Raw genomic sequence first — 24,949 nt, 5'->3', positions numbered from 1 at the left:
TGCGTACTATTGGTTCCATACTAAGGTTTCGGACATACTAAAATATCTCACATACTGTTTTAGCGTACTAAATTGAGTGTTAGTATGGAATTTCGGACGCAGTCAGTCTCTCATTAGTCACTCATACGGAAGCTTTATGCAGCAGGTGAATTTAAATATCTATAACAAGACTGACTTAAAGTTATATTTAAGGAAAAGACTAGGTCTATGTTTATGCAATTGGCTCCTACGCAGATTCAAAGAAGATCGGGCTAAACCTGCAGAACTAAGTAATACCAGTCTCTAACCAGTGGTTTTTAAATGTCTCAAGGTTAAGTGTGTGAAGTCGGGTATGAGGTGGTTACCTTACTTCACCTGTGGTTTGTTGATGTAGAGACGTCACACTTCCAGAGGGCCGAGCAGGAGCTCTTGAAATTAGCAAATGGAGCAGATGTACCTTCATGGCAACAAACTGCTCGCTCAGCAGTTTAGCCGATGAATCATAAGAGTAAACAGAAAGCTTCATCATGTCAGATAATTATAGCGGGTGTTGAGGATGTTATGTGAGTAACCACTCCTGCTACAATGTGTCCTCGTATGATACATAAAGCAGCTTATATATATATATATATATATATATATATATATATCCCTAACAGTGAATAGCCCAAACAGTGAATATGGCATACCTGTCACAAACCCAAAAGAAAATGGATTTCTTGAGAGAAGCTTGAGGTTTATCGTTTGGGGAAATTATTTCCATATTCAAAATTCAGTTAAGTTCCTGGCATGCAAACTGCACTTGTTCAAATCAACAGCAAACAAGTCCCAGATTGCCTACTTAACTTTGTGATTTGCAAGATTGAGAATATTGTTTTTTTTTTTTTAAATATCACTAAACAATTGTGAAATGAGTGTATAATGTAATATGATGTAAGGCATTAGTCAAACACAATGTAGATCTATGAATATTTTGTCTGCACTCAAGAGCTCTTTTGAACATCAAAAGCCATCTCAGTAATTAGAGAGAAGAGGGAGAGAGTGAGCATTTAAATATAGCCAGTGTGGCACACTGATTCCTGTCACAAAGGTGCCTCTAAGCCTTCTACAGTCAAGGCAGGAAGGATAGAAACTGGGGCGAAAAAAATGCATATTTACTTATGAAAGACGCCTCCCAAGCAGCCGTGAATCAAAAACCTTGGAATAGTCAAAGAGAAACGGAAGAAGAAATGGAGGAAAAAGAAAAAACAGCTTTGGGAGGGAGGATGCAGACAGAGGGCGGATGAAAATCCTCCACGGGAATATCTTTGGAGCTGATGTGTTGCATAGTAACAGACTGCATTCCAGTATCTAGACCATGCATTGATTAAAAACTTCTCCTTTATCTCAAAGTACTTTAGTTTCCATCTTTTTAAAGGTGATGATGCATACAGGGCCACGAGTTAAATATAGAACGCCGAACTCAAACATTTTGCGTGTGATTTCAAATATGAAATTGTGCACCGTTGCTGTGCTGAACCACGCTGCTTGGTAGCATAGACTGTATATAAGAAGTGGACATTGTCACGTGATGTCACTCACTGAAAAAAAGAAGAATTGAAACAAGCGATTGAGACCATAAACTCATGTTTACAATGTTTACTGAGGTAATAAATCAAGTGAGAAGTAGGGTCATTTTCTCATAGACTTCTATACCATCAGACTTCTCTTTGCAACCAGAGGAGTCGCCCCCTGCTGGCTGTTAGAAAGAATGCAAGTTTGAGGCACTTCCTCATTGGCTTCACTTCTCAGTCCCGGAGGTAGCCCAAGTGCTTGGTAGTGATGCTGCTCTATGTCTGCTGGTCTGACAAATGTGATCTCTGACTTGTAAATATGCGGGAGGTCAAGGCAAAGTTTTATTGGTGTGTGACACATCTTGAATTTGTAATTTGCATAATTTTAGGATAAATAAATAACAAGTAAAGTGAATATTTGCGCAATTAGTTAGCGCAATTCCACAGATAGTCAGAAATGTCATGACCTTCTAAATTCCCGGCCTAAAGATGAGCGAACGTTTACTAATTGTGTTCCTCTCCCTTGTACACAGTGGGATCAGCCGAGGCTGCATGCATGCTCAGGTTGGCAGCCACATCCACCCAGACTCTGACATGCACGACATGTTTACTGGGTTCATCAGCTGTCTCATATGTATCATAGTGTTGTTTCACTATCTACACTGCATGTGCTGCTGAAAATACTGCTGTGAGTCAGTGACTGAGGCTTATGCTGTAAATCTACACCAGGCTCTTGACACCTCTGTTATACTGCAAGACAAGAAGATGCACACTGCAGCTAGACGGTAAAAAAGGACTGATACGTTTTCTATGAAAAGGCAGCTGTTTACCTCAAAAAATGCATGCCTCTTCCTTTAGTCTATAAGGCTTTTTAACACCGATAAAACAGCTACCTGTTGTTGTCATGACAACATATCCCTGCAATAAATTTGTGGCACATCAGCACATCGAATGCCAGTTAAATAATCGCACGGATAACAAAGCCTTGTTAGAGAGAGTAACCATAAATTAAGCCTCTCTTATGTTTGATCTTCACATCGTGCATCCTGGCTCATTTTCAGTTTCCTGCCGATGCTGCCTGACAGCAAAGACCCCTTCCCAATGCAGTGCTTATGTAATCTGCATTGGCTCAATGCTTCAGCTCCCCCTTTGACTATGTACATGCTTACAAGAACATCCCTCTAACTGTGTGTATTCTCAGTGCTTTTACAGCTCCCCTGTCACTAAGGATCAATGTCATTGCTCGGCTGTGGCGTTTCTCTTTTGATCCACCCCTCCTCCTCCTTTAACACTCCAGTGTCCGTATCTGTTGCAGCAGGGCACACATAAAGCATCCCTCTCTTCAAAGTCCACTTCATTTTGAAGTAAAATAGAGATAGACTTAAATATACCGAGCTATTAGATATATCCTCCCATCTCCTTGCACACCCTCCCCCTCGGCCTTTGCTTACTCCTTATATCTTTCTGCCCAACCCCCCCGCCAGGACAGAGCAGGAGAGTTATTGCTCAGTGGGAGGTCCCTCTGGTCCCGCGTGCATCCCGCACTAAGCCAAACACACACCTCACACCGCTAACCACTAAAGGCACATGCTCCCGCCTGTAGCCATGGTTCCCTAAAGAGGAGACAAAAATGAGCAGAGTGCTGTCTGCAGTAGCCTAGGCCTCCCTTTTGTCTCCCTCCCATCCTCCCCCCTACCACTGCTATTACTCCTCTCATAGCTGCAGGGACCTTAGGGATAACAGTTGCACACATGCACGCACATGCGTGCACGCTGATCACTGATGGAGACGTGCTCTGTTTGGAGGAATGCACTGGACCTTTTAATGGCTGCTGATGTTGTTATAGAGCAGGTTTATCCATCTACTCAGGCTGCCGTTCAGTGCTTTGATGTGGTGCTTTTTGCACGTGAGTAAAAAGTGAAATGATGGTGGTGCAACACAGCAGAGACACAATATGGTGTAATTATGGAGTAATTATCACTGCTGTGCTCTCAGTCTGCTGCAGCTGACCTAATCTAGCATTTTAATCAGCATGAAGGACAAAGCATCGGACCCTGCTCTGGCGCAGCTGAGGGGACGGCGCTTACGGGAGATGTACTGGATGTCTCCATGTTGTTTTGGCTTGTGCAGACACACGCAGAATGTGGCCCGTTGCCAAATCCACTGTGTATGTGTGTGTGTGTGTTTGTGTGTGTTACAGCCGGGTGCTCCTCCTCATCCTCTCGTGCTCAGACTGTCACATTGTGCACAGCAGAGCACGCCTTCGCCTTTGTGTACGGTTGCCCAGTGATCACAAAGAAGGGCATAGAGCATGTGCATATTGTGTGTGTGTGTGTGTGTGTGTGTGTGTATGTTTGTCTACTGTGTTTTGGATGTAAGTTTTGGATTGGTGCACTCACCATAGGTAACATCCTTTCCATAGGGTCCCCTATGCAACCTAAGAAACAAATACGCTCAAACATTCTCTGTAATGAACTATGTAGAAAATTAAAAATAAACATTGCCGTTTGATTCATAGCACCAGCACTTTCATCTGCAGTCCTTTTTTGTCAAAATTAAAACATATGTAGGCTTCATACATAAAGCACTAAAGCTTGGTACAGGGCACCATATATGCTAAGTCATAACAACCCTTGTATGATGTTAAGAAGACTAAAATGTACACGTTTTTATTATATCTACCTGCCATTTCATGTAAATAATATTGAGGAAATTTGCTCTTCTGGCAAACAGGAGCAAGTAAACATATACCAGAGGCAATGCCCGCACACACAGATAGCGTATAAGGATTAGAATAAACCGATGATTACTCATCCAGCCCACATCTGCTCAATTTGCATGACTTGTGCCACAGACATGTTTCTGGTCCGTCCCCGGTTAATGCAGAAGGATGTGTCCTAAAAACACAGCATCCAGTTTCAGAGGCACAACTTGTGCTTTCCCACTGTGGCCACAGGGAACATTAAACAATTGCTCACATTTGACTGAGCTCATTGGTGGTGCTGCCAGGGAAGCACAAGGTCAAGAGAGAGAGCTCTAGGGGAGCCATAGGTTTAACCACAGGGGGGAGGTTAGGGTCAAGGGTCACGCAGAGAAGTGGGGGTGGTAGAGGAGCTGCAGCGTAGTGTTTAGTTCTCGGTGAGCCTGAAGAAACAGAAGGAAGATCTGTTCAGGTGGACAGCTACTGGTGCTGTGTGTAAAATGATGACTCAGAGGATGTGTTATAGAGTGGGGATTTTATCAACTCGTTTGTGCCCAGTACTGAAATCTTTAATCTCCTTTGGTGAAAGTGTTCTCTGGGCTTGCCTCAGCACAAATGTGAAGACATTTTGAAAATTGGCCAAACTATTTGGCTGAAAAGTGATTGTTTATTATCATACTATATCTAGTATTTGTTTTTGCAATAGACTCCATTATATTTTAGGATAAAACAGTAGTCCCATTTGCCCAAATACTAGATATAGTATGATAAGAAAATGTCTGTGTCTCATAAACTACAAGGAGCACAAACAAGTATTTGGTATATATGAACTCATAATAAATTCAGCCCCGTCGCCCAACAGTTTATGAAATAGTCACGAAATTGAATGTATTGATTCGTGTAATAGATAGACACAAATTTAACATTTTTGTCATGATGGTCAGCACAAAATCAATTCTTATGTAATCCATGTAATTGTGAACCGGGAAGTGTAAAGAGCGGCGAACGCCACATAAGGAGGAGGTCGGGGTGGATCGGTGGGTCAAAAAACACAAGACTTCCGCCCAGGAGACTGGTGTTCATTGTCCTGTGTGAAACTAGAAGTCGTACTTAAATTAGGCCACTTCTGTAGTTATTTTAACCCAAACCGTGATCTTTTCCTAAACGCAACTAAGTAGTTTTGTTGCCTAAATTTAACCAAGTTTATCTTTTCCTAAACCTAACTACGTAGTTTTGTTGCCTAAACCTAAGCAAGTCGATCTTTTCCTAAACCTAACTACGTAGTTTTGTTGCCTAAACCTAACCAAGTCGATCTTTTCCTAAACGTAACTAAGTAGTTTTATTTTGAAAAGACTGGAGCGGAAATTGACATTGTTGCTGGACATTCTTAGGAAAAAGCATGAAAAATAAGTTGTTGAAAGTCATGCTGAGTGTCATAAAAAAAGTAATTTTATGTCAATATACACAAATGAAATGGATTAAATTTCTTGACTATTTTATAAACTGCCGTGACACTGTTGGATATCAAAGATATACACATATATAAGGTGTAAAAAACAAATCATATGGAAAACATTTAATAAGCACAAGGTTTGCATTTTTCCTCATTTTCAAAAATCCTGATTTTGACTATTAATACAATGGAAATCATGTGATCTAAAAATTTCAAAGTTGTACTGTTATATACTTGCCCAAAGTATGTTCGTACCAAATTTCAAGACTTTTGACCAATCAGAACAAATGTTGGCATTTTTCCTTATCATACTAAAAATAAGAGTTTAGGCACAAATGGGTTAATCAACAAGTAAAATAATGATGTACAGTAAAGAAAATACTTTGAGTTTCTCAGTCCAATATTTCCTCTGAGATCTAAACAGAATATCATGTAAAAAAAAAATCGTATTTTTACTGCCAGGCTTTGCAGGAGCTTGTATAGCGATTGTGAGGATAAAAGGAGCAGGAATGTTGTGATCATGTCCTGTTAAATCCTGTTATACCACCCCCCCTTTTTGAGAGCAAACTGGCTGAATTGGAAATGGATGGTTTGGATACTCTGGCCCTGCCCTGCACTGCGGCAGAGGCTGAGAATCTGGTGTCTGTGTGTCTCAGAGAGAGAGAGAGAGAGAGAGAGAGAGAGCACACCGCAGGACTCGACACCTCATCACATCTCATCAAAGATTAGCACATATCTGCACACAGATGCGTGTAGATGGATATGCATTTATGAGAACTGTTTTTTTATTTTTCCAAGATGACAATATGGAAATCTGCCTGCACACACAAGCAGGAAACATAAAGTGACAGGTTACTTCCATTGCTTCCTTGAGAGTTATTATATCTGAAGACCCGGAACATGATGTAAATATTACACAACAGCGCTGAGGGCTGTCCACTCAGCTCTGCATGACTCCCCTCACATCACCCTTTGTACACCAGTGTCCAGACCCACAGAAAAACTGTCCAGTCCAGCTTGACTCATTGAGCTACACGCTGTCAGGTCTAAATCCTACACTCATTTTTGGTCGCACATACCTTTTGAACTAGAATATAATCACTATGAATAGGAGAGTGTCTGTTGGTGCATCGTCCATCATCAATCAAATTTTAAATGACAATTTAAATGTCACCGGAGAGATAATGATATCAGCACTGTTATTAATTTAATTTTGTGATGTGGATTGATATTCTGATTAGTCAAACATGTGCGTGAATCAGAATTAATCCACTGTATTTTACGACCCATTAAATTGGCTTTGTGTGGGTCAAATGCCCTCCCTCTCCAGCCTTTTGTCCGTGGCGACACAGTAATCCTCGGTGAAAGTGACCCACTGTTTGTATAGGAGACAAAGAACTTTTTTCTAAGGTGGCTGTGTATGGCAAAGTCTTAACAAAAAGGCAGGGTTGATCCTGAAAGCTCGCTGGAATGTGCCGTGATGCCACTTCTCCTTAACCGAGTCCTCGAGGTACAAGCCACAGCTGAGTGGGCAATTGAACTCTCTGTGCCTGTCCAGATGTTGGCCTAATTTACTACGACTAGCAGCGTATGTGGCCCATTTACATGTCCTCACACCCAGTGTGTGTGGCTGCATGTGTACAATGTCAGCCTCTACCTCAGGTGCTCCACTGACATCCCATGATTCATTTTGTTTTTAGCATCAGAGTGTTTTTTGGGTTGTTTTTTTTTGCAAAAAGCAGCAAGAACTCCCGAAAGCTCAGGCTCAACATGGTTTCTTAATGTTTCAGTGCATTTTGATGAGAATAGGTGGAAAACACATTGAAATATTGGGGGATATTTTTAGGTTTACAGTTCAGGTGTTCAGCAACAACACAACTATGTCCTATATCCTGAGGAAAAACACATAATTTGCTGGCATGCCAATACACAGCATCTCCTACAATCATCTTACAGGCAACCATATGAGTATTTAGTAGCAATAATTTTCCATTTTCTGATCCAGGACTATTCATATAACCATAAAGAAATCTCTTTTGGTGAAAATCAAATGAGTTACTTGTAGTGATGAGCCTATACAGATAATCATCACTCAACTCAGCTCTCCCGAGCGTTTCTCAGTTCATTGTTTTTACAGCCCGCAGCTTTACTGTTCTTGGCCACTGACAGCAGGAAGCTGTTTTCAACAAAAAGGCTCTAAAAACCCACCTGTACACTACCTGCTCAGCATCAAACAGCAGACAGACACAGTTGGCGACTGGCTGTTGAACATAGTCAGGCTGTGTTCATACACCGTTCGTAGCTATCTCTGTGAAAAGTAATGCAAAGTAATTTGTATATATCCCACAAAATCAATTCGTAGGCCTATGTAATCTACCTAATTGTAAAGCAGGAAGTATAAATAGCGACAAACACTGCGTAAAAATGAGGAATAACTTTTCGTAAGATATCATACGAACTGTTGTATAAAGATACGCTGAAATAGTGGAGCATTTAGTAGCTAAAGAGACAGATATTTCACTCAGGAGATGGAGGAGACCAAAATAGAGATAAAAGGAGAGTGAATATTAGACTTCAGTACATCAGGTGGACACAAACACAAACCAAATGAATGATAATGTTACTCCATATATAACCTTAGTTTAACATGTATTAAATTGTCCCCTGTACTTGCTAACATGTTCACCTTTATGGTGCACAACTAACAATGGCCACTTTGATTGCAACCAATTTACTTAAAGGTGCAGTGTGTAGGATTTGGCGGCATCTGTGGTTGCAGATTGCAACCAACTGAGTACCCCTCCGTTCACACCTCCCTTTCCATGACTGCAGTAATGTGAGCCGCCGAGTGCAAAACTGTGGTAACGCCTTTATCATAATAACACTACTTTAGGAGCAACAGAAGTCAGACGGCGGCTGGCGGTACCATGGTTTTGTATTCTGCAGCTCACGTTACCGCAGTTTCACAAGCATGTCGGAGAACTACGATGGCCTTCAGGCAACATAAAAAACTGAAAGGCTCTCTCTAGTAGAAACATGGCGGACTCTGTGATGAGGACCCGCTCCCTATGTAGATATGAAGGACTCATTCTAAGCCAACGAAAACACAACCATTGTTAGTTTCAGGTGATTATACACTACAGAAATCATAGTTATGAATATTATATTCCATTTCTGCAAATAAATCCCCTGAAATGTTACACACTGCTCCTTTAAAAGATGCCAAAGAGACATTAATGTTCCTCAATGCTTTATTATCAGTCAGTATTGTTCAACCGACACCACCTCGCAGACATCACTTGCTGCACAGTGTCATTAGAGCTCATTAGCACTACTTAGAGTCTGTGGCAGCGGAAGAAGAGGCAGCGTGAGGGCACATGTGCTGGTTGGCCTGTTGGCACCTCCGCCACTCTCTGTGGCACCAGGCCAGCTTCAGACACCTCTGCAGCTGGCAGCCACCAGATGTGGCGTGTTTGAAGACAGATGAGAGCAGCAGCCATGTGCATCTTCAGAAGAAACGGAGAAGCTGGGAAGATTTCCAACACAATCAGTAAGGAGGAATGTGTGCCAAGCGCTATCTATCTATCTATCTATCTTTCTATCTATCTATCTATCTATCTCTCTATCTATCTATCTTTCTATCTATCTATCTATCTATCTCTCTATCTATCTATCTTTCTATCTTTCTATCTATCTATCCTTCTATCATCCTTATTATGCTGTTAATCATTTGCCAGTTACACATCCGACTGACACGTTTTTCTGTTCTCAGTCTGAGATAATAACTCCCTGATAATCAGCGACTATGATCTTAGCTCAGGGTTGAAGTAATCGAAAATGACAGTAATCCCCCACATCCATCGTGATTTAAATTTGCTCTATCCTTAATGAGACATGCTGCTCTGCATGCACGCGGTGACTCTGAGCCGGTTAAAGGAATTACTAGCACTGATAGAGTGGGAAAGATAAGCAACTCACTTCCTACAGAGATGATTGAAGTGATACACCACTGGAGACATCTGCTCACTTTCATTTTCACACTTTCTGAAGTATGTGATCAGAAGAAGGACAGGAGGGTTTTAACTAGAGTCTGTAAAGTGTTTTGATCAGTGTGGCTGTTTGATTAAAGTGTAAATCAGTATATCATAGTAATGTGTAAAACACCTGAAGGTAAGAGAACTAGAGGAAAGTCAAGACTCGTGTGTACCCATAGAACCCATTTTCATTCACATATCTTGAGGTCAGAGGTCAAGGGACCCCTTTGAAAAATGGCTGTGACAGTTTTTCCTCGCCAAAATTTTGCGTAAGTTCGGAGCGTTACTTAGCCTCCTTCGTGACAAGTTAGGACTACAACCTGCGACAAATTGATTGCGTTAAAGAAATTAGTGGCGTTAAAACGGACGTTATTACATCGTTAACATTGACAGCCCTAATATATATACAGTATGTATTACTGTAAAGAATATCATCACAGATAATGGAGTTTTTTTTCTGTATTGGATCGTTAACGATTTAAGATTTAAATGACATGAGATAGACAATTCAAGGATGCCAGACAGGGCAAGCTTTATTTAACACAGCAAAAACAAAACAAAACAAAAATCAAAAAAAGTAAAATTTCCAAAATAGATTTTAAACAAATGTACATGTCAATAGAAAAAAAGGCAAAAAAATAGCTACCAAATAAATATACACATCAACAATATTTTCATGTGACATCCTTGAAGACGTCTTACAATGATTATAAAACAAGAAGACGGTATGTACAATCATACAACTTTAATAGGACATGCTTAGGAGTTTGACTGCACCATTGTACCACACACTGACTACAACACAAAGGCTGCATATTAACTGACATGGTCCGTCTATCCCGTCTCCAGAAGGCCTGGCATCAGCTCCCTAACCCAAAGAAAAATATCAAGAAATATACAAGCCTGGCAATAACTGACGCTGTAATAATGGATGCGGGGATGTCTGCTCGTGAGCCAACCCTCTCTGTCCACACAACCAACCCAAGAGCCAGTCGCTGTTTCCTACGCTGAATTGTTGCTAGGCAATGCCAAGGAATTTGGTGTGTGAACATGAACTGGAAGCCTTTGTGCAAATCACCACTTTAAGTTGCTCCGACTACCGAGGGGGGTGGGTAGTCCACACTGCTCCATAAAGACGCTACAACCATCTCAGAGAGACATTTCCAAAACAACACATCATGCTTTTAAATACCAAAACAGAAAAAAACACATCAACCAAATAAACAAAGAATGGAAAAATAGCTTTCTTTGGACAGGGCCAGCCTGTGCATTTTGTTTACTTGTTCTCCTCACATTATTTCCTTTTTTTCCCCCCAAACACTAGCCCTTTTTACAAGATGATAGTTAGACTTTTATCCAATTTTAAAAGCATATACTGCAACTCACTCAAGCAGTTTATTTTTTTATTATGATTATGTAAAATTGACAGCAAAGTCTAGCATCTCCAACTCAAAGGGCGTCGTTCCCTCTCATACTCCGATCTATTTCATAGCAGGACGTCGTCATTGGTTATTCTATATACCGGTGGAGGAGGGCAAACACAGATCAGCAGCCTCTTTGTACAGCAGAGATGGTTTCAGTCTATATCATGGAAGTCCATGGAGCGCTATAGCATGACAGTAATCATCACAAAGCTGCATCTTTATTGCCGCACAGGGTTACCTTGCATCACAAGCACTTAAATCATTATTGCTTTATGGTTAGAAGAAGCACAGAGATCGATGCTGCACGCGCACATAACCATGAAGCCAAAGATTTAAGCTCAGAGAAATGGTCCAATTTTTGCTTTGTATTCATCGTAACCTACAGTTAAGTGCTGCTTATTGGAGGTTGAGAGATTAACAGAGTGTACGACGTAAAAACTAGAGTCGCCTTGGAAGAGTAGAGTCAGGTTGGGAGTGCTACATTTGGATCGTTGCGAACGAGAGAAATAATCCACAGGCATATTACATTAGTCAAAAAATCGTCCGGGAACATAATATAATATGAAAGGCATTTTTTTCAAAACTGCATACCATTTTTGAGTTGTTGAAAAACTGTCAACAACGCAATGCTACAAATCTTTTCCCGAAGAATATTTGAAACAAACCAGATTTTCCCATTAGCAGTCGGTTATCCTATGCTTTTAAATATGCCTCATAACACTTTGACTGGCATCAATAACCAGCCGCGGCTTCATAAATAACACTGGACAGCTCGGCATTGAGCTGCTTTTTAATGCTTTTTATATAAAAGCGACTTCCCTCATCCATTAAAATGTTTCCCATCACCAAAATAGTATTTTAAAATAGACTGTGACAGCAGAGACACCGGAAGCCCAACTAAACTTTTATTTTTTTTGCGTGTCCTCATTTACACAGAGCCTCTTCGGGCATCCTCCACTGAAATCCTGTGGAGCAGCGCCGTCCAGCGCTACACAACCATGCATCGACAATCCATGCAGGTTGAAATAGACTGCTGTCTGCGCTCACAGCTCTCATCACTACTGAGACAATGAGAGCAGCTCTCTATGTAATAGCTCTCACTGCGGTTTGTCCCGCTACTCCCTCTGCGCGTTCACAGGCCTAAATGGGGACACCAGCAACACGCTATTTCACACCTCACACGCCTTACTAAGAGGGATGTACAGGATGTTGCTAACTCCTGACGGTTTCATGCTAGATTTATTTTAGAAAAATATCCATTGAGTTGTCTGAGAGGCATTTACATCACAAGATTAAACGTCACACGTTGCACATTTCCAATTTGGACAAAATCAACATGTGCCTAGAGATAGTAAAATCAGACAGATGTAACACCGTTGTAGTTGCATACTGTTTACAGGTGAAAAAAAATGATAGCTCGATGATCAAACCTTGACTGATATTGTTTGTTCGAAAGCATAAACAGTAGTGGGAACAAAATGGATGTGCGCTAAAAGGTTCAGGAGCAAGTGGACAGCGAGGTGTCCACCTCTTCTGAGGGGTGTTTGGTTTCCGGGGGGGTGAGGGAAGGATTCAGCAGGAAGCCCTGATAAAACCATCGTGCCCACCCCCCCTTCCCCGAGACCAAAGAGGCGGGGGCTGGGGGTCGCATGTGAGGACTGTAACCCAAGAGGTCTCCACTCACATGACCGAGCAGCTCTTGGCCTTCTCCTTCTTGAAGGTGGAGGAGAGCAAATCCGACTTGCTGGGCAGGTGGAGCAGTCTTTTTGAGAGGCGGCGGGTGGGGCTGGGCTTGGGGAGGGGCTGCAGCTTGTTGATGCACGCCATCGCCGCGGTGCGGAACACGCTGTGGATGCTTTTCTCCGAGGTGAACGCCGAGCACTCCAGGTACGCCTCGGCACCCAGCTGCTTGGCCATGGCAGAACCCTGCAATAAAGGTGATGAGGGATGAAGGGTGCTGCTCATAACATCCTTTAATACATCGTCATTGTTTTCTATTTGCACCAGGGTCACCATGTAGTGTGGAGTTCAGGAGGAAATGACCCTGCCATAAAATGGCTGTGAAATTAAAAATGAGGGAGCATGACCATCATTGACTCTTCTAGGTGACAACATATCCTTGACCGCTTTGTCATCATAAAAAAGACAAAATAGGAATTACTGATATTTATAGTTTATCGACTGGCATTGTAATCATAACGCAACAAGTTTTTGGTCGTGTCTAGAAGTTAAGCCACAAGTTAGGAAACTCTCGCAAGTTGGTTTAAGTTAGGCATTGATCTTGTATAGTTAAGACTAGGATACGTCGTTGGGCAGCGATTCTTGTCAGAGTTTTTGCAAGTTTTTGCCAGATTTTGCAATTTGCATGTTACCATAATAGATATGACCGACTATATTCCTGACAAACTCTACGTTACTTCTTTTGACTCACCTGCTCGTAGGTGATGGGAGTCTGTTTCTGATTGGACAGCTCCATCAGCGTGCAGACGTCTGTGCGCAGGTCGGTCTTACAACCAATGAGCAGAATCCGCGTGCTCGGACAGAAGTCCAGGATCTCAGTTTTCCACTGTTGGACACAAAACCACAGTCAGTTCACTGTACACAGTTGCACAGTATCCTTTGATGAAAACAAGCTATATTAGGATAGATTGCTGATATTAAGTTTGTGACAATGGGACACTAAAGAGAAGTACTGAAGCTATTACCTTCTTCAGACTGCTGTCCACAGTGTCAGGACGGCTGATGTCAAAACACAGCAGAACTGCATCTGAGTCACTGTAGCACAGGGGCCTCACGTTGTCGTAGTATGGAGAACCTTAAAGGAGAGAAAACAGAATTAGACAAAAAAAAAAAAAAGACAACACACACTTTGAAAACTCACGCAGACATCTCTGATTTCATGTAGTCATCAATGCCTTCAGTGCAGCCCCTTTAGACCACTAGAAGTACAAGTACAGTTCTGAATATTGCTGATTTGTGAGACAAACATTTCAGAGTAACCATTTTGAAATATTGGCAAAGACCGCCAATGTTTTCCTCATTTTCTTGTAGTTTCCATTCTTTGTATTTCTCAAAGTTCCTCTATATGCTTTTTTATTCCTGAATGTTTGATGGAAAAAGGCCTTTTGATATTTTTAATACTTTGAGGTCACATTTTTCTGGTGCCACATTCAAAAGCATAATTTCATATCAAATGTACAAAAGCTTAGGCGATTTGAGTAGTATCGATTACTTTAAAAAGATATCGATACTAAAATGATATAAATACAAAGTGGGTGCCTGCATCACTTCCAAACGTTTCCACTACTTTTGTATGTTTGTGCCAACACAGCCCTGACATATTTAGCTGGCCTGTGTCACATTACTGTGGAAACTATGTGACATCAGATATAGCACACAGCGGTGCATAGTCGCATCAAACATGTGAGAAAACAGCAGAAAGGAATGTAGCATGGAGTGGTGCGTCTTGTCACCTGCAGTTAAAAATACAGCAAGATGTACTATTTGTGACAATAATATGCCCCACAAAACAACACGAGTCCCTCCTCAAACATTTAAAAACAACATATAAGGAGGCTTATTATTTAAAGCAGCAGAGGGTAGAAAAGGAACAAATATGATTCGAAAAAGTTATTTTTATAAAATCGTCACTATATCCTGACAGTAGCGCATGACACAGGTAATCTGAAAAAAATCATATGCCCCTGTGTCCTCAAGTGCTCCTAATGGCATCTGCAAGATTTCACAGACCGTAGGAAAACAACCAATCAGAGCCGAGCTGTAGCCTGCCGTCTCTGAGCAGCTGTCAATCACTCGCAAACTCCGATCAAACGATCAAACTAGGCAGCGCTGATCAAATATGAATCAATATTCTATTACTGTAATGCCTATTTCAAACCTCAAATGTTTTCAGAAACATCTTGTAGTGTACTGCTGTAAAATAAAAAAGTTTGTGACCCAGCAGCCATGTGAGATCTGTTGAGGAAATACGAAGCACCGCCCATCAGCCAGAGCACAGCCAATAGGAACGCTCTCTCACTGAAATGACCTGTGATTGGCCAAAGTCTCCCGTCACGGGTCTAGATTTTTTAAAGCCTGAAAACAGAGCCGTGAGGAGGTGCAGAAGTCTAGTTTTCTCTCAGAACACTTGAATTACAATATGCTGAAAGGTTATTAGGGAATTTTTGCCCAATGATGTCAAAAATATTCTGCGTACTACAGGTTTAATCATTTTATTTCTGTAAAATACTGGATTCTTTTTTTAATTAAATGTGTTATTTATGGCTGATATGTGTCATGTGATTTGCCTTTAAGTGTAAAGATCTTTTTTTTCTAAAAATCACTATGATTTTGAAAAATCACATTTCATTTAAGTATCAGTATTGGTATCAGTAAAATTGTAACAAAAACTATTGGTATGGTATCGATTTTAAAAAGTTTGCTATCGCCCATCACTAGATCTGTGTCGATGCTGAATTCATTTTCAGTGGAGATTGTTTCATGAATCGATTGCTGTAGCAACAGGCAGTTGGTCAGAGCAGAGCAGAGAGGACGATGGAGCAGCAGAGTGGCCGAGGCAGAATGACAGAACACAGCTGCAGGGATTATGTGCAATCGGCATCACTTCTCCTGCTGAGCCTCAGTTTGCTGTCCCTGAAACTGCTCTTTTCCCCCACTCCTATATCCTCCGCTGGCATTTCAGAGGGAGAGAAGATGACAATCGAGCACTAAATCCTCATTGATCTTCTCTTGCAGTAGATTACGCAAGTGGAACGGTGGGGCTCGGGGCAGGCAGACGCTCCCACTCATGCTCAGAATCCTTAAGTAAACCGCCGCCCACCCCCCCCCCTAAAAAATCCTCTCTCTGCTCGGCGCGCAATACCTCCAGTCCCTCTGTTACCACAGCAACAGCCTTGGAATCCACCATCTACATCAGGCATTCCTCCCACCTCTCCATAAAGGCTCGCTTTAACTGCCAATCAATCATTTTACACCGCAAACTGCCCACCCACCCACTGCTGGGGACATTCCTCTGCTCCGAAACAGAGCCGGGTACCACATCCGTCACACACATCACACCTAATGACACACAGTATTTAAATTTGGCAGCAGCCTGTGATCAGATGAAACAGAAGAGGAGCAGCTCAATGGGATTAACATGTTTACTTTAGGCTCCGTGTGAATCCCAAAAAGGGATTCGGTGTTCCTCTTATAGCCACAGATGACAAAAGCAGTAATCACTCATTAGATATTACACAACCGTGCTAATTGATTAACAGCGTAGAAAACAATGCATCAGAAGAAGAAAACATTTTTAAAAAAAGCACACACACACACAACATGCATGTGTGCATACAGATCAGTTTCATGAATACTTCATGATTTTCCACATTATCAAAGGGTAAAACTGAATTTGCCAGCTGCCGGGCGCTGTGAGCGGAATAATGACAAGCTGCGATGAAAGTCCTCAGAGCTCAGTGTCCTGAAGAAAAGTAGGAAGAAAGGGACACGCTTGTTGTATTAAAACTGTTTATACGCCTTTGGATAGAAAAATTAATTAGAAGCAAATTAACTGAAGCTGTCTGATTAAACGATTTTACTACGACTGTGTTTTCACAAAGAGGACAGACGTCGTCACCTTAAGAATGCAAATCGCATTATTGCCCTAACACCGTTTTACACCTAGGGGCTGAGTAGGAAAAGCAACGCTCATCTGTGAGACAACTTTGCTGACTGTGAAGACTGACACTAAAATCAGAACAATTAGCACCACCGGGATGATGAGTGTGTGTTAGTGTGTGTGTGTGTGGCGACTCTGAAGTGTCTCATAGGAGAGTCAGAGGCATAAATCTTCTCAATCTCCCTCAAGGGGTTATCACACAGCCGGGAACCTGGGTGTGATTCTGCATTAAATGTCCACTGATCTAAATGCAGCAATCGATGGGATGCAGCACAGGGGGTCCAGAGAGCCTTTGCAATTAAAGCTGACAAATGAGTTACCCTGTCAAGAGGGAGGGGACGTCTAGGATGTTTTTTCTCTCCACAGAAATGGTATCTTTTATTTTTTGGACAAAGGCTGCAGGATTCAGTCTGCATATTTATCCACTCTTCAAAAGAATGAAATAAAAAAAAATAGCTATGAATGTGTAAATATTAGTATTTGAAGCTCCACAGCATGCTGTTTGCTGTTGGCAGCACTCTCCCGACACCCCCCCCAGTTTCTAATCCTGGAAGATATTTCTATTGTGGGCAAGAAAGCAGGCCAGGAGGAAGAGAGGAGGGGAAAGCAGGAGTGTAGCCTACTGAGGGAGATCACAAAGAGCCCTCCTATGCCATTAATCCTTCACCCCCTGCAGTCTGATATCACAGAATCCCTGTCTCTTTTCCCTCCGTCTCTCCATCGCAACGACCCAAAACAATGGCTCCGATGGATCAATAATACACGTGCACAGCACAAGCATGTTCTTCCTTTTTCTCAACAGCATGCCTCGACAACAGATGGGGAGTTTCTGAGGCATGAAACGCGGAGAGTGAGGCTGACTGACTCGGGGAATGGAAGGAAAAGAAAAGAGCATAACCAAATTCCTGCGGCTGAGCTCAACTCCATCCGTCTTGATGGTGCGGTGCCCAGAGCTAAGTGTCGAGGTGGAAATTGGGCCAGAGCAGAAGTAGGCTTCGCAGGCCTAGGCCTTGTGTCGGAGCGTACAGGTGGGGGAGGGGAGGATCTGCTTTTTTCTCTGTGTTCATGAGACTGTGAGTGTATTTCTGTGCGCCAAATCAACTGAGCGACATCTCCATCATTAGCACACTCCTCTCCTACAGTGAGAATGCAGGGGTCAGACAGATTAATGATCCAGTGATGGGATGACTCACAGATTTGGGGATGAGAGCAGCCCTGCCTCTCCACCCACACTCAGCCGACTGGGAGCTGTGATGCTGCTGCTGCTGCAGCTGATAACTACGGACTTCACAGCCGGGCCAAAAAACACACTACATTGCGTCAGACGGTTGTTCGCTGGTTTCACAAGCCAGAGCCAGTCAGAATCGGTGCTGAAGACCCCTGCAGAGAGACAGAGAGGACGGCTCTTTGTTCCTGAGCATCACCACGTCTGAGCTGCTAACAAGCTTTACTTTGTGACTTGACACCGTCAGAGCTCATTACACGCTGGACTCAAACAACAGATGGGTTAAAAATGTAAAGCCTCGACGTGCATTGAATTAAAAGTGTATTCTGCTAGTAATCTTTCACAAAGTCATAGTCAGAGCCGCAGAGGTAAAAACCTTAAAGGGGACAGATCATGAAAAACTCACTTTTTCTTGTGCACGTACATTTGGGTATCTGGAGTGCCTACCAACCCACAAACTGCCTGGATCAGAAAACATGTGATTCAACAAGCCATTTGGCTCCCCTTTCTATGTGACACCACAGCTTGAGAACTTCCTTTGCAAAGTTGCACCCCATTTTTCTCGCAAGCCAATCAGAGCACACTGGGCTTTTTCGGAAGGCGGGGCATAGGGTACTTTAACAAGACATAGTCCGTTTGGCTAGTCTACTTTTGGTAAAGCGGAGCAAATAGAGAAATAATTTGCTGAGGGGCGTGTACGAAGGAGTGAATTTATCTAGCTGCCACTTCTCTGCAGGGAATCACAGACTTTGAAATATTGCTGTTGAAGTTTTTACACTTTGACTCGGCACTGATCTACTGTGCGCACAAATCCCTTCTCCTCCAGTTAATCTTGAATGACGTCGCTATATTTGTGGACTTTAGTTATCATATTCTGTACGTTCTCTTCGGCCCAGATGTCAAACAGACATCGGGCTTCTGCAGAGGTCGCAGGTCAGTCCTCTCCCACTCATGTTAACCTGTTGTTTACCTGTGTCCATCTCAACAAATACCTAAACAGGCAGCCTGCGTTTTGGTTCGCTTGGAAACGGTCCGAGACCACCTCTCGCAAGCGGTCTCGGACCAGAGTACGATTACTGTGTTCACAACTGCCCAAACAAACCGCATCAGAGTTCGATTAAAACTAACTAAATGTCGGCTTGTGAAAGCACCCTTAAAGAGACAGGCGCTAAAACTGAGCGTTTCAGACAGAGGGTGAAAACGGGTATATTTAGACTGGGCTTATGAGAACAAATAAAGTGTTATTTGAACATTAAAACATGTAAAAATGTTCTAGTTGAAGCCCAAAATACAAGTATGAACCTGAAAATGACCATGATATGTCCCCCCCAATGCTAATACTATAATAGTTTAGCCAGTCTACAGTACTCTAAAATAATGCCTTTTTATGCCTTCATCATTTATTCTAATTAAAAACCAAACTATTGCTGAAACGACAAGACACTATGTTAATAGACACTCATCATGGTAAACTATTAGGATGATTCTTGTCTATTAACAATGCCTCCCTTTCACCATCATACAGATTGTTTCATCAGCCTAAATGGATGTTGGGTTCATTACAAATCAATCTCATTCATTAATCATACAATAAATGATTACAGTGTATATACAGTATCTTCTAAAACTCAAAGGCTTTATCAGCATTCAACCTGAAATAAATTACCCACTAACACCATAATGACATTCATTATTCACTATTCATGAGTTATGGCCACTGGACGCTGCTCGCCTTGCCACCCCCCACCCTTTATGTCCGATCGGACCAGGCTGATTAAAACCGGTGGATTGATTTTGGTCTGTAAATCCATGGCGGAGCTGGGAGAAGGAGCTGCTGCCATGTGGAAACCAGTGATGAGGTCAGTCCAATCAATGAAGGGGAGTCGGGATAATGAGGAGACCCTCTCGGTGTGGTGGCGGCACAACTCCACGCAATTAGAGCAAATTACAGTAAGAGGGAGAAACTGTACGGTGGGACCAACAAATAGCCCCCGAGCCTGTCGTCCATCAGCCGCAGCCTGACATGAGATACATGAGAGTCATCCATAACACAGGATGGGGAGGAGTGGGGGATATAGAGAGGCAAAGTCCCTCCCCTTCCGGTGGACCCTATGGGACCTTATTTCAGAGAAATATGAACAATAGCCAACGGTGAGAGACAAATATTTCTTTGATCCCGTTTGAATCACACATTTGATGTTTGTCATTTAAAAGATAATTTAGAAAGTCACAGTTTGTCGTAGAATCATTTAATTGTGTGTGAAACCGCTCAGTGAACTACATCTCTCGTCTCACACGATAAACGTCACCTACACTAGCTAGCTAACTAACTCAGGTATGACCACGCACAAATGAAACCTGGTGTGTTTTATCCAGAGACTCCTGGTCTTTTTAATCAGCTGGGAAGAGGAAGAACGAGCGAGACCCAGTGCTGGTGTGAGTACATCCCAGTAGGAAACACATAATAATCGTAGCTTCAGCGAGAGAGACGTCACTTAGGCAACTTTTGGGTGTGTAGTCTTTCTAATTATGTATTTTCACAGTCTTATACTTCAACAGTTTAACAAAATTGCGACTTTCTTGGCTTGCAAAATTATGTTTTAAATTGACAAACATCATGTGTGATTCTTGACACAATTCAAACGTGATAAAAACATTTTTTTTTCTCTCGCCGTTGAATACCGTACATATTTTTTCCAAAATAAGATCCCATGGGGTCCACTGGAAGGGGAGGGACTTCGCCTCTCTATTTAATCTGTTAATTTACAACTGTCTGTAAGGCACGTGTACTGTATTACTGGTTCGTTGTTCCTTGTGATGCAAATTAGCCAGGATTTAACTGGTGCAATTTTGGACTGTGCATGGATAACGAGGAAGCAGCAAAGAAAAGGGGTCAACAGAGGGAAGAAAAGAAATGAAACAATGAAAGCTGGGCAGAAAAAAACTGTGTAAATTCGAGCAGAAAAGCTGCACATACAAGTTAAAAGGATGAAGGAGAAAGGAAACAGAGAAAGAGAGAAAGAGAAAGCACGTCAGACTCATTGGGTCAGTCAGAAGGGGTGGCCCAGTGGACCTATTCAGAGTGTTAATCCCCGGCATCATGCTGCTCTAGTGGGTGACCCGGAGCAGCATATGGAGGGGAATGCAGGTCACCAGAGTTTCTGAGCTGCCTCCTGTCTGTCTGCTCCAGAAAAACCTTCCTGCTCAACAGGATGTGTCTCTGTGTGCCCAGCATCATCCCCCGGCACCGGGCCCACTCCTGCTGGCCAGACCAAAAGTCCACAGTCTGGGATTAAAAAGCAGGATTTGGTCTGGGAAAGGAATTACACTCACTTTTTTTCCCCCTGTTGTCGCTTTTGGACAATGAATGGGGGGGAAAAACAGCGAGAACACAGTAAATACTGCAACATAACATCACACAAGTGGGCCTGTTACATAAAGGATTTGTTGTGCGCAGACACACGGATGCTCAGCCGCCGTGACCTAGTGATACATCCGGAACGACGTGTGTGGATGTGGAGAGAGAGAGGAACCATTGTGCAGTGAGCATGAACGGAATCAAACAGGTGCTGCAGACCCGTGTTCACAGTATTCAGGTCAATACTCTGAGCAGCAGATCCTCGGGGAGATCCACGCCGACACATTGACCCTCTTTTTCACGCTTAGTGTAAATGAACATATGAGGCACACACAAAGTCAGCAATAACAACAAGTGAAGCGGAATAATCCCCGTCTCTAGTTTCCAGTGAAACACACAGAAACGTACTTGTAGATCTGTCAATTCTCGATGCCGCCATGTGTAAAAAGCATCAGGTGATAAAAGAGGGAATTTAATGGAGTGGTGAAAAAAGCGATTCACCTATGTATTGATTTTTTAATGCAGGATCGGATCGATATATTTGCTTCATTTGAGTCTATGCGGAGGTAGAAGGAAGTCAACACTTTTATTGTCATAGTCAGAGTAACGTGACGTCATATCCGTCCCGTATCCATCAACCAAAACAAACCGCAATGAGCCGAAACGAGAAAGCAGAAAACGGCGGTTGGTCCGCGTGGATACGACCTGAACCCTCACCTTTTAAATCCAAAGTGATAAACACTACTCATACAGTAAAGTAAGAAAACACTTTGGGTTTCACACATTGCAGGAAAAACAGAGCTAGACATGATGGCTAAAGCTGCATGCTAACTCTGTCATGGACAGGAAACGTTATCGTATTGCGGTAACGTTCGGTCAAGCCAGCCGTCACTCTCATCTCCGTGGTCAAATCCCAGTGGAGCTGACCATGGATGTATAAATAGAACGGAGCTAATGGCAGAGCTAGCGACGGACTTGGCGAAGTTAATGGAAGTATACACGTGTGACTATGTTCGGTTTTCAAAATAAGGTGTTAACAAAGGGAACTGTATATACAAAATATTTATATGGAAATAAGATTGATGGATTATATTAACTAGAAGCATAAAACATTACATGTCCCTTATAAATTATTAAAAAATACCACTAATTTGAGGGAAATGTCTTTGATTTTTGGGTTGCTGGAAAAAATTGTATAAAATGCCTGACAATGACTGATATATTTAACTCCAGGACATGAAAATCAAACATTTGAATGTATTAATTTAGATATTTTCCAAATTAAGAGGTCCTATAAGTGTATGATATAATTTTTCCCCCATGGTCTAGTGTTAAAAATAGTTAACAAAAATTGCAATAAATCGCAATATCGAATTGCACTTAAAAATCGCAATACATATCGAATTGAATAGTATCGAATCGGTACATAGGTGTTATCATCCCAGCCCTAGAATTTAATCAGACATGACTGAGACTCTGCAGTTCAACAAGTGCACATTTTGCCTCAACGATGGATTATAACAAAGAGTATGAGGCCTGCCCATTATAGCCTTTATGTCACCAAACACCACTTTCATGTTATCTCCTTATAACACTTGCATTTTTCGCTCCCAAAAGAAGAATATCTAGGAAGAAATTCCAAGACAGCAGCTTTTTTTCCAGCTGAGACAGACGCTCATTACATTCACAGCAGCAGCATTGCCTAAATATCACTCCTTCAGTGCTGCAGGCCATGATAGGCTGCACAAACAGACAGAGAGACAGACAGAGATGAAATAATGTGATCAGGTACCTGAAGTGTCCCACAGACTGAGCTCCACTCGCTGCTCCTCCAGCTCCAGACAGGCTGTGTAGTTTTCAAACACCGTGGGCACGTAGGTCTGGGGAGCAATTAGCAACACGATGCCATGAGTGAGGAGGTGTCACTCAGTCAGTATGCTACGGGTAATGCAATTTATTTGGCTAATTAGAAATAAAAAATGTGTTTCCCCTTAATTTGAATGATTAATCAATTAATCAATCAATCACATGAATGACTGCAGCTGCACCAAGAAATATTCAACATGTAACATAAATGCGTATTTCTACTCATCATGCCATAAATAAATAAAAAACTGACGCACCTACAGGTATTACGGTAAATGCATGCAAAATAAACCAAGAGGAGGAAATTTGATAAAAAAAAAAAAAAAAATGCGCATGGAAATTGACTGCAACATGCGCACCACTTTTTTTTTTTTTTCCTGCCACGTTCAATCATTTGAACATTGATTATCAACACAAAATACACCACAGCTTTATGTGCATAGATGCATTTTATCATCAGTAACATTTTAGAGTATATGCATACCTCTGGGTAGCAGTCCTTGGCCAGGACTTGCAACATCGCCGTTTTTCCGCATTGAACGTCTCCAACAAGAACCAGTTTACATCTCACAACCAGCGGCTGCGTGTTTCTCCTTTCCTTCATGGTGCTGCTGCTGCTGCTCCACTGTTTGTTGTTGTTGCAGAAAATGATGGAACGAGAAAAGGCAGCAAAAAAGGCAGAAATGTGTGATCCCAGTGTGACGGAGAGTCCCTGTGTGTCTGGTTGTTGTCTGGAGGATGCTTTCTGGAGGATGCTCTCAGTTGATCTGATTGAATTTGCCACTGCGGCTCTTTATAGAGGCGAGCAGCAGCCAATAGGAGCTCTCCATTCCACAGGCTGTCTGTCTGTCTGTCTGTCTGTCTGTCTGTCTCACAGCCCTGTGCTACATGTTCTCATCATGTCCTCACACAGCAGCAGCAAAGATAATACACATGCAGGTATAAACACAGGGATTTTAATACAAGATATGCTCAGAATGCACAAGATTACATTGTTAGAGGAGTTTAAGAGGAGACACTACAGGTGAACAGGGTACACATTTTCAACTCACACACTGGGGTCAGCAACCTTTACTATCAAAACAGACATTTTAAGAAAAATAAAATATATCAATAAAATCTGTCTGGAGCCACAAAACATTTGAGCATTGTGATGAAGGTAACACAGTTTATAGTCTAAGTATTTTGTATATAAGTATCTAATGTAGTGAGGGCCAAAGTACAAATGTACTACGGAGTATTAGAGCCACATTGAGGGAAAAAACATCTGAGATTTCCAGAATAAAGTCATAATATTACGAGAAAAAAGTTGTAATGTTACGAGAATAAAGTCATAACTTTAAGAGAAAAAAAAGTAATATTACGAGGATAAAGTCATAACTTTACGAGAAAAAAAGTTGTAATATTACGGGAATAAAGTCATAACTTTACGAGAAAAAAAGTCGTAATATTACGGGAATAAAGTCATAATATTACAAGAATAAAGTCATAATATTATGAGAAAAAAAGTCGTAATATAACGAGAATAAAGTCATAACTTTACGAGAAAAAAAGTCGTAATATTACGGGAAAAAATTCATAATATTACAAGAATAAAGTCATAACTTTACGAGAAAAAAAGTTGTAATATAACGAGAATAAAGTCATAACTTTACGAGAAAAAAAGAAAATAACAC

At 41.8% G+C, this 24,949-nt stretch overlaps 1 protein-coding gene across 1 annotated transcript; it reads right to left on the bottom strand.

The window, feature by feature from the left end:
• Positions 1 to 10,227: 10,227 nt before the first annotated feature.
• Positions 10,228 to 24,041, bottom strand: rnd1b (Rho family GTPase 1b). Its single transcript, XM_037773663.1, has 5 exons — positions 23,758 to 24,041; positions 23,200 to 23,287; positions 13,850 to 13,959; positions 13,576 to 13,710; positions 10,228 to 13,070 (listed from the first exon to the last, which is right to left on the bottom strand). Exons 1-5 carry the CDS (start codon positions 23,875 to 23,877, stop codon positions 12,825 to 12,827), a joined length of 699 nt encoding a protein of 232 aa, XP_037629591.1. The 5' UTR covers positions 23,878 to 24,041; the 3' UTR covers positions 10,228 to 12,824.
• Between the last annotated feature and the right edge of the window lie 908 nt (positions 24,042 to 24,949).

The sequence above is a fragment of the Sebastes umbrosus genome, chromosome 6 (assembly GCF_015220745.1).
Source record: "Sebastes umbrosus isolate fSebUmb1 chromosome 6, fSebUmb1.pri, whole genome shotgun sequence".
Classification (NCBI taxonomy): domain Eukaryota; kingdom Metazoa; phylum Chordata; class Actinopteri; order Perciformes; family Sebastidae; genus Sebastes; species Sebastes umbrosus.
Note: the sequence above shows the minus strand (reverse complement) of the source record. Positions and strands in the feature narration are given on the sequence as shown.

Coding starts and splice junctions, on each gene's coding strand:
- rnd1b (XM_037773663.1), bottom strand. CDS start 23,877: ATGAAGGAAAGGAGAAACACGCAGCCGCTGGTTGTGAGATGTAAACTG. Junction 13,960..23,199: donor CAGTCTGTGGGACACTTCAG/GTACCTGATCAC, acceptor CTCTCCTTTAAG/GTTCTCCATACTACGACAAC. Junction 13,711..13,849: donor TGGACAGCAGTCTGAAGAAG/GTAATAGCTTCA, acceptor TGTGTCCAACAG/TGGAAAACTGAGATCCTGGA.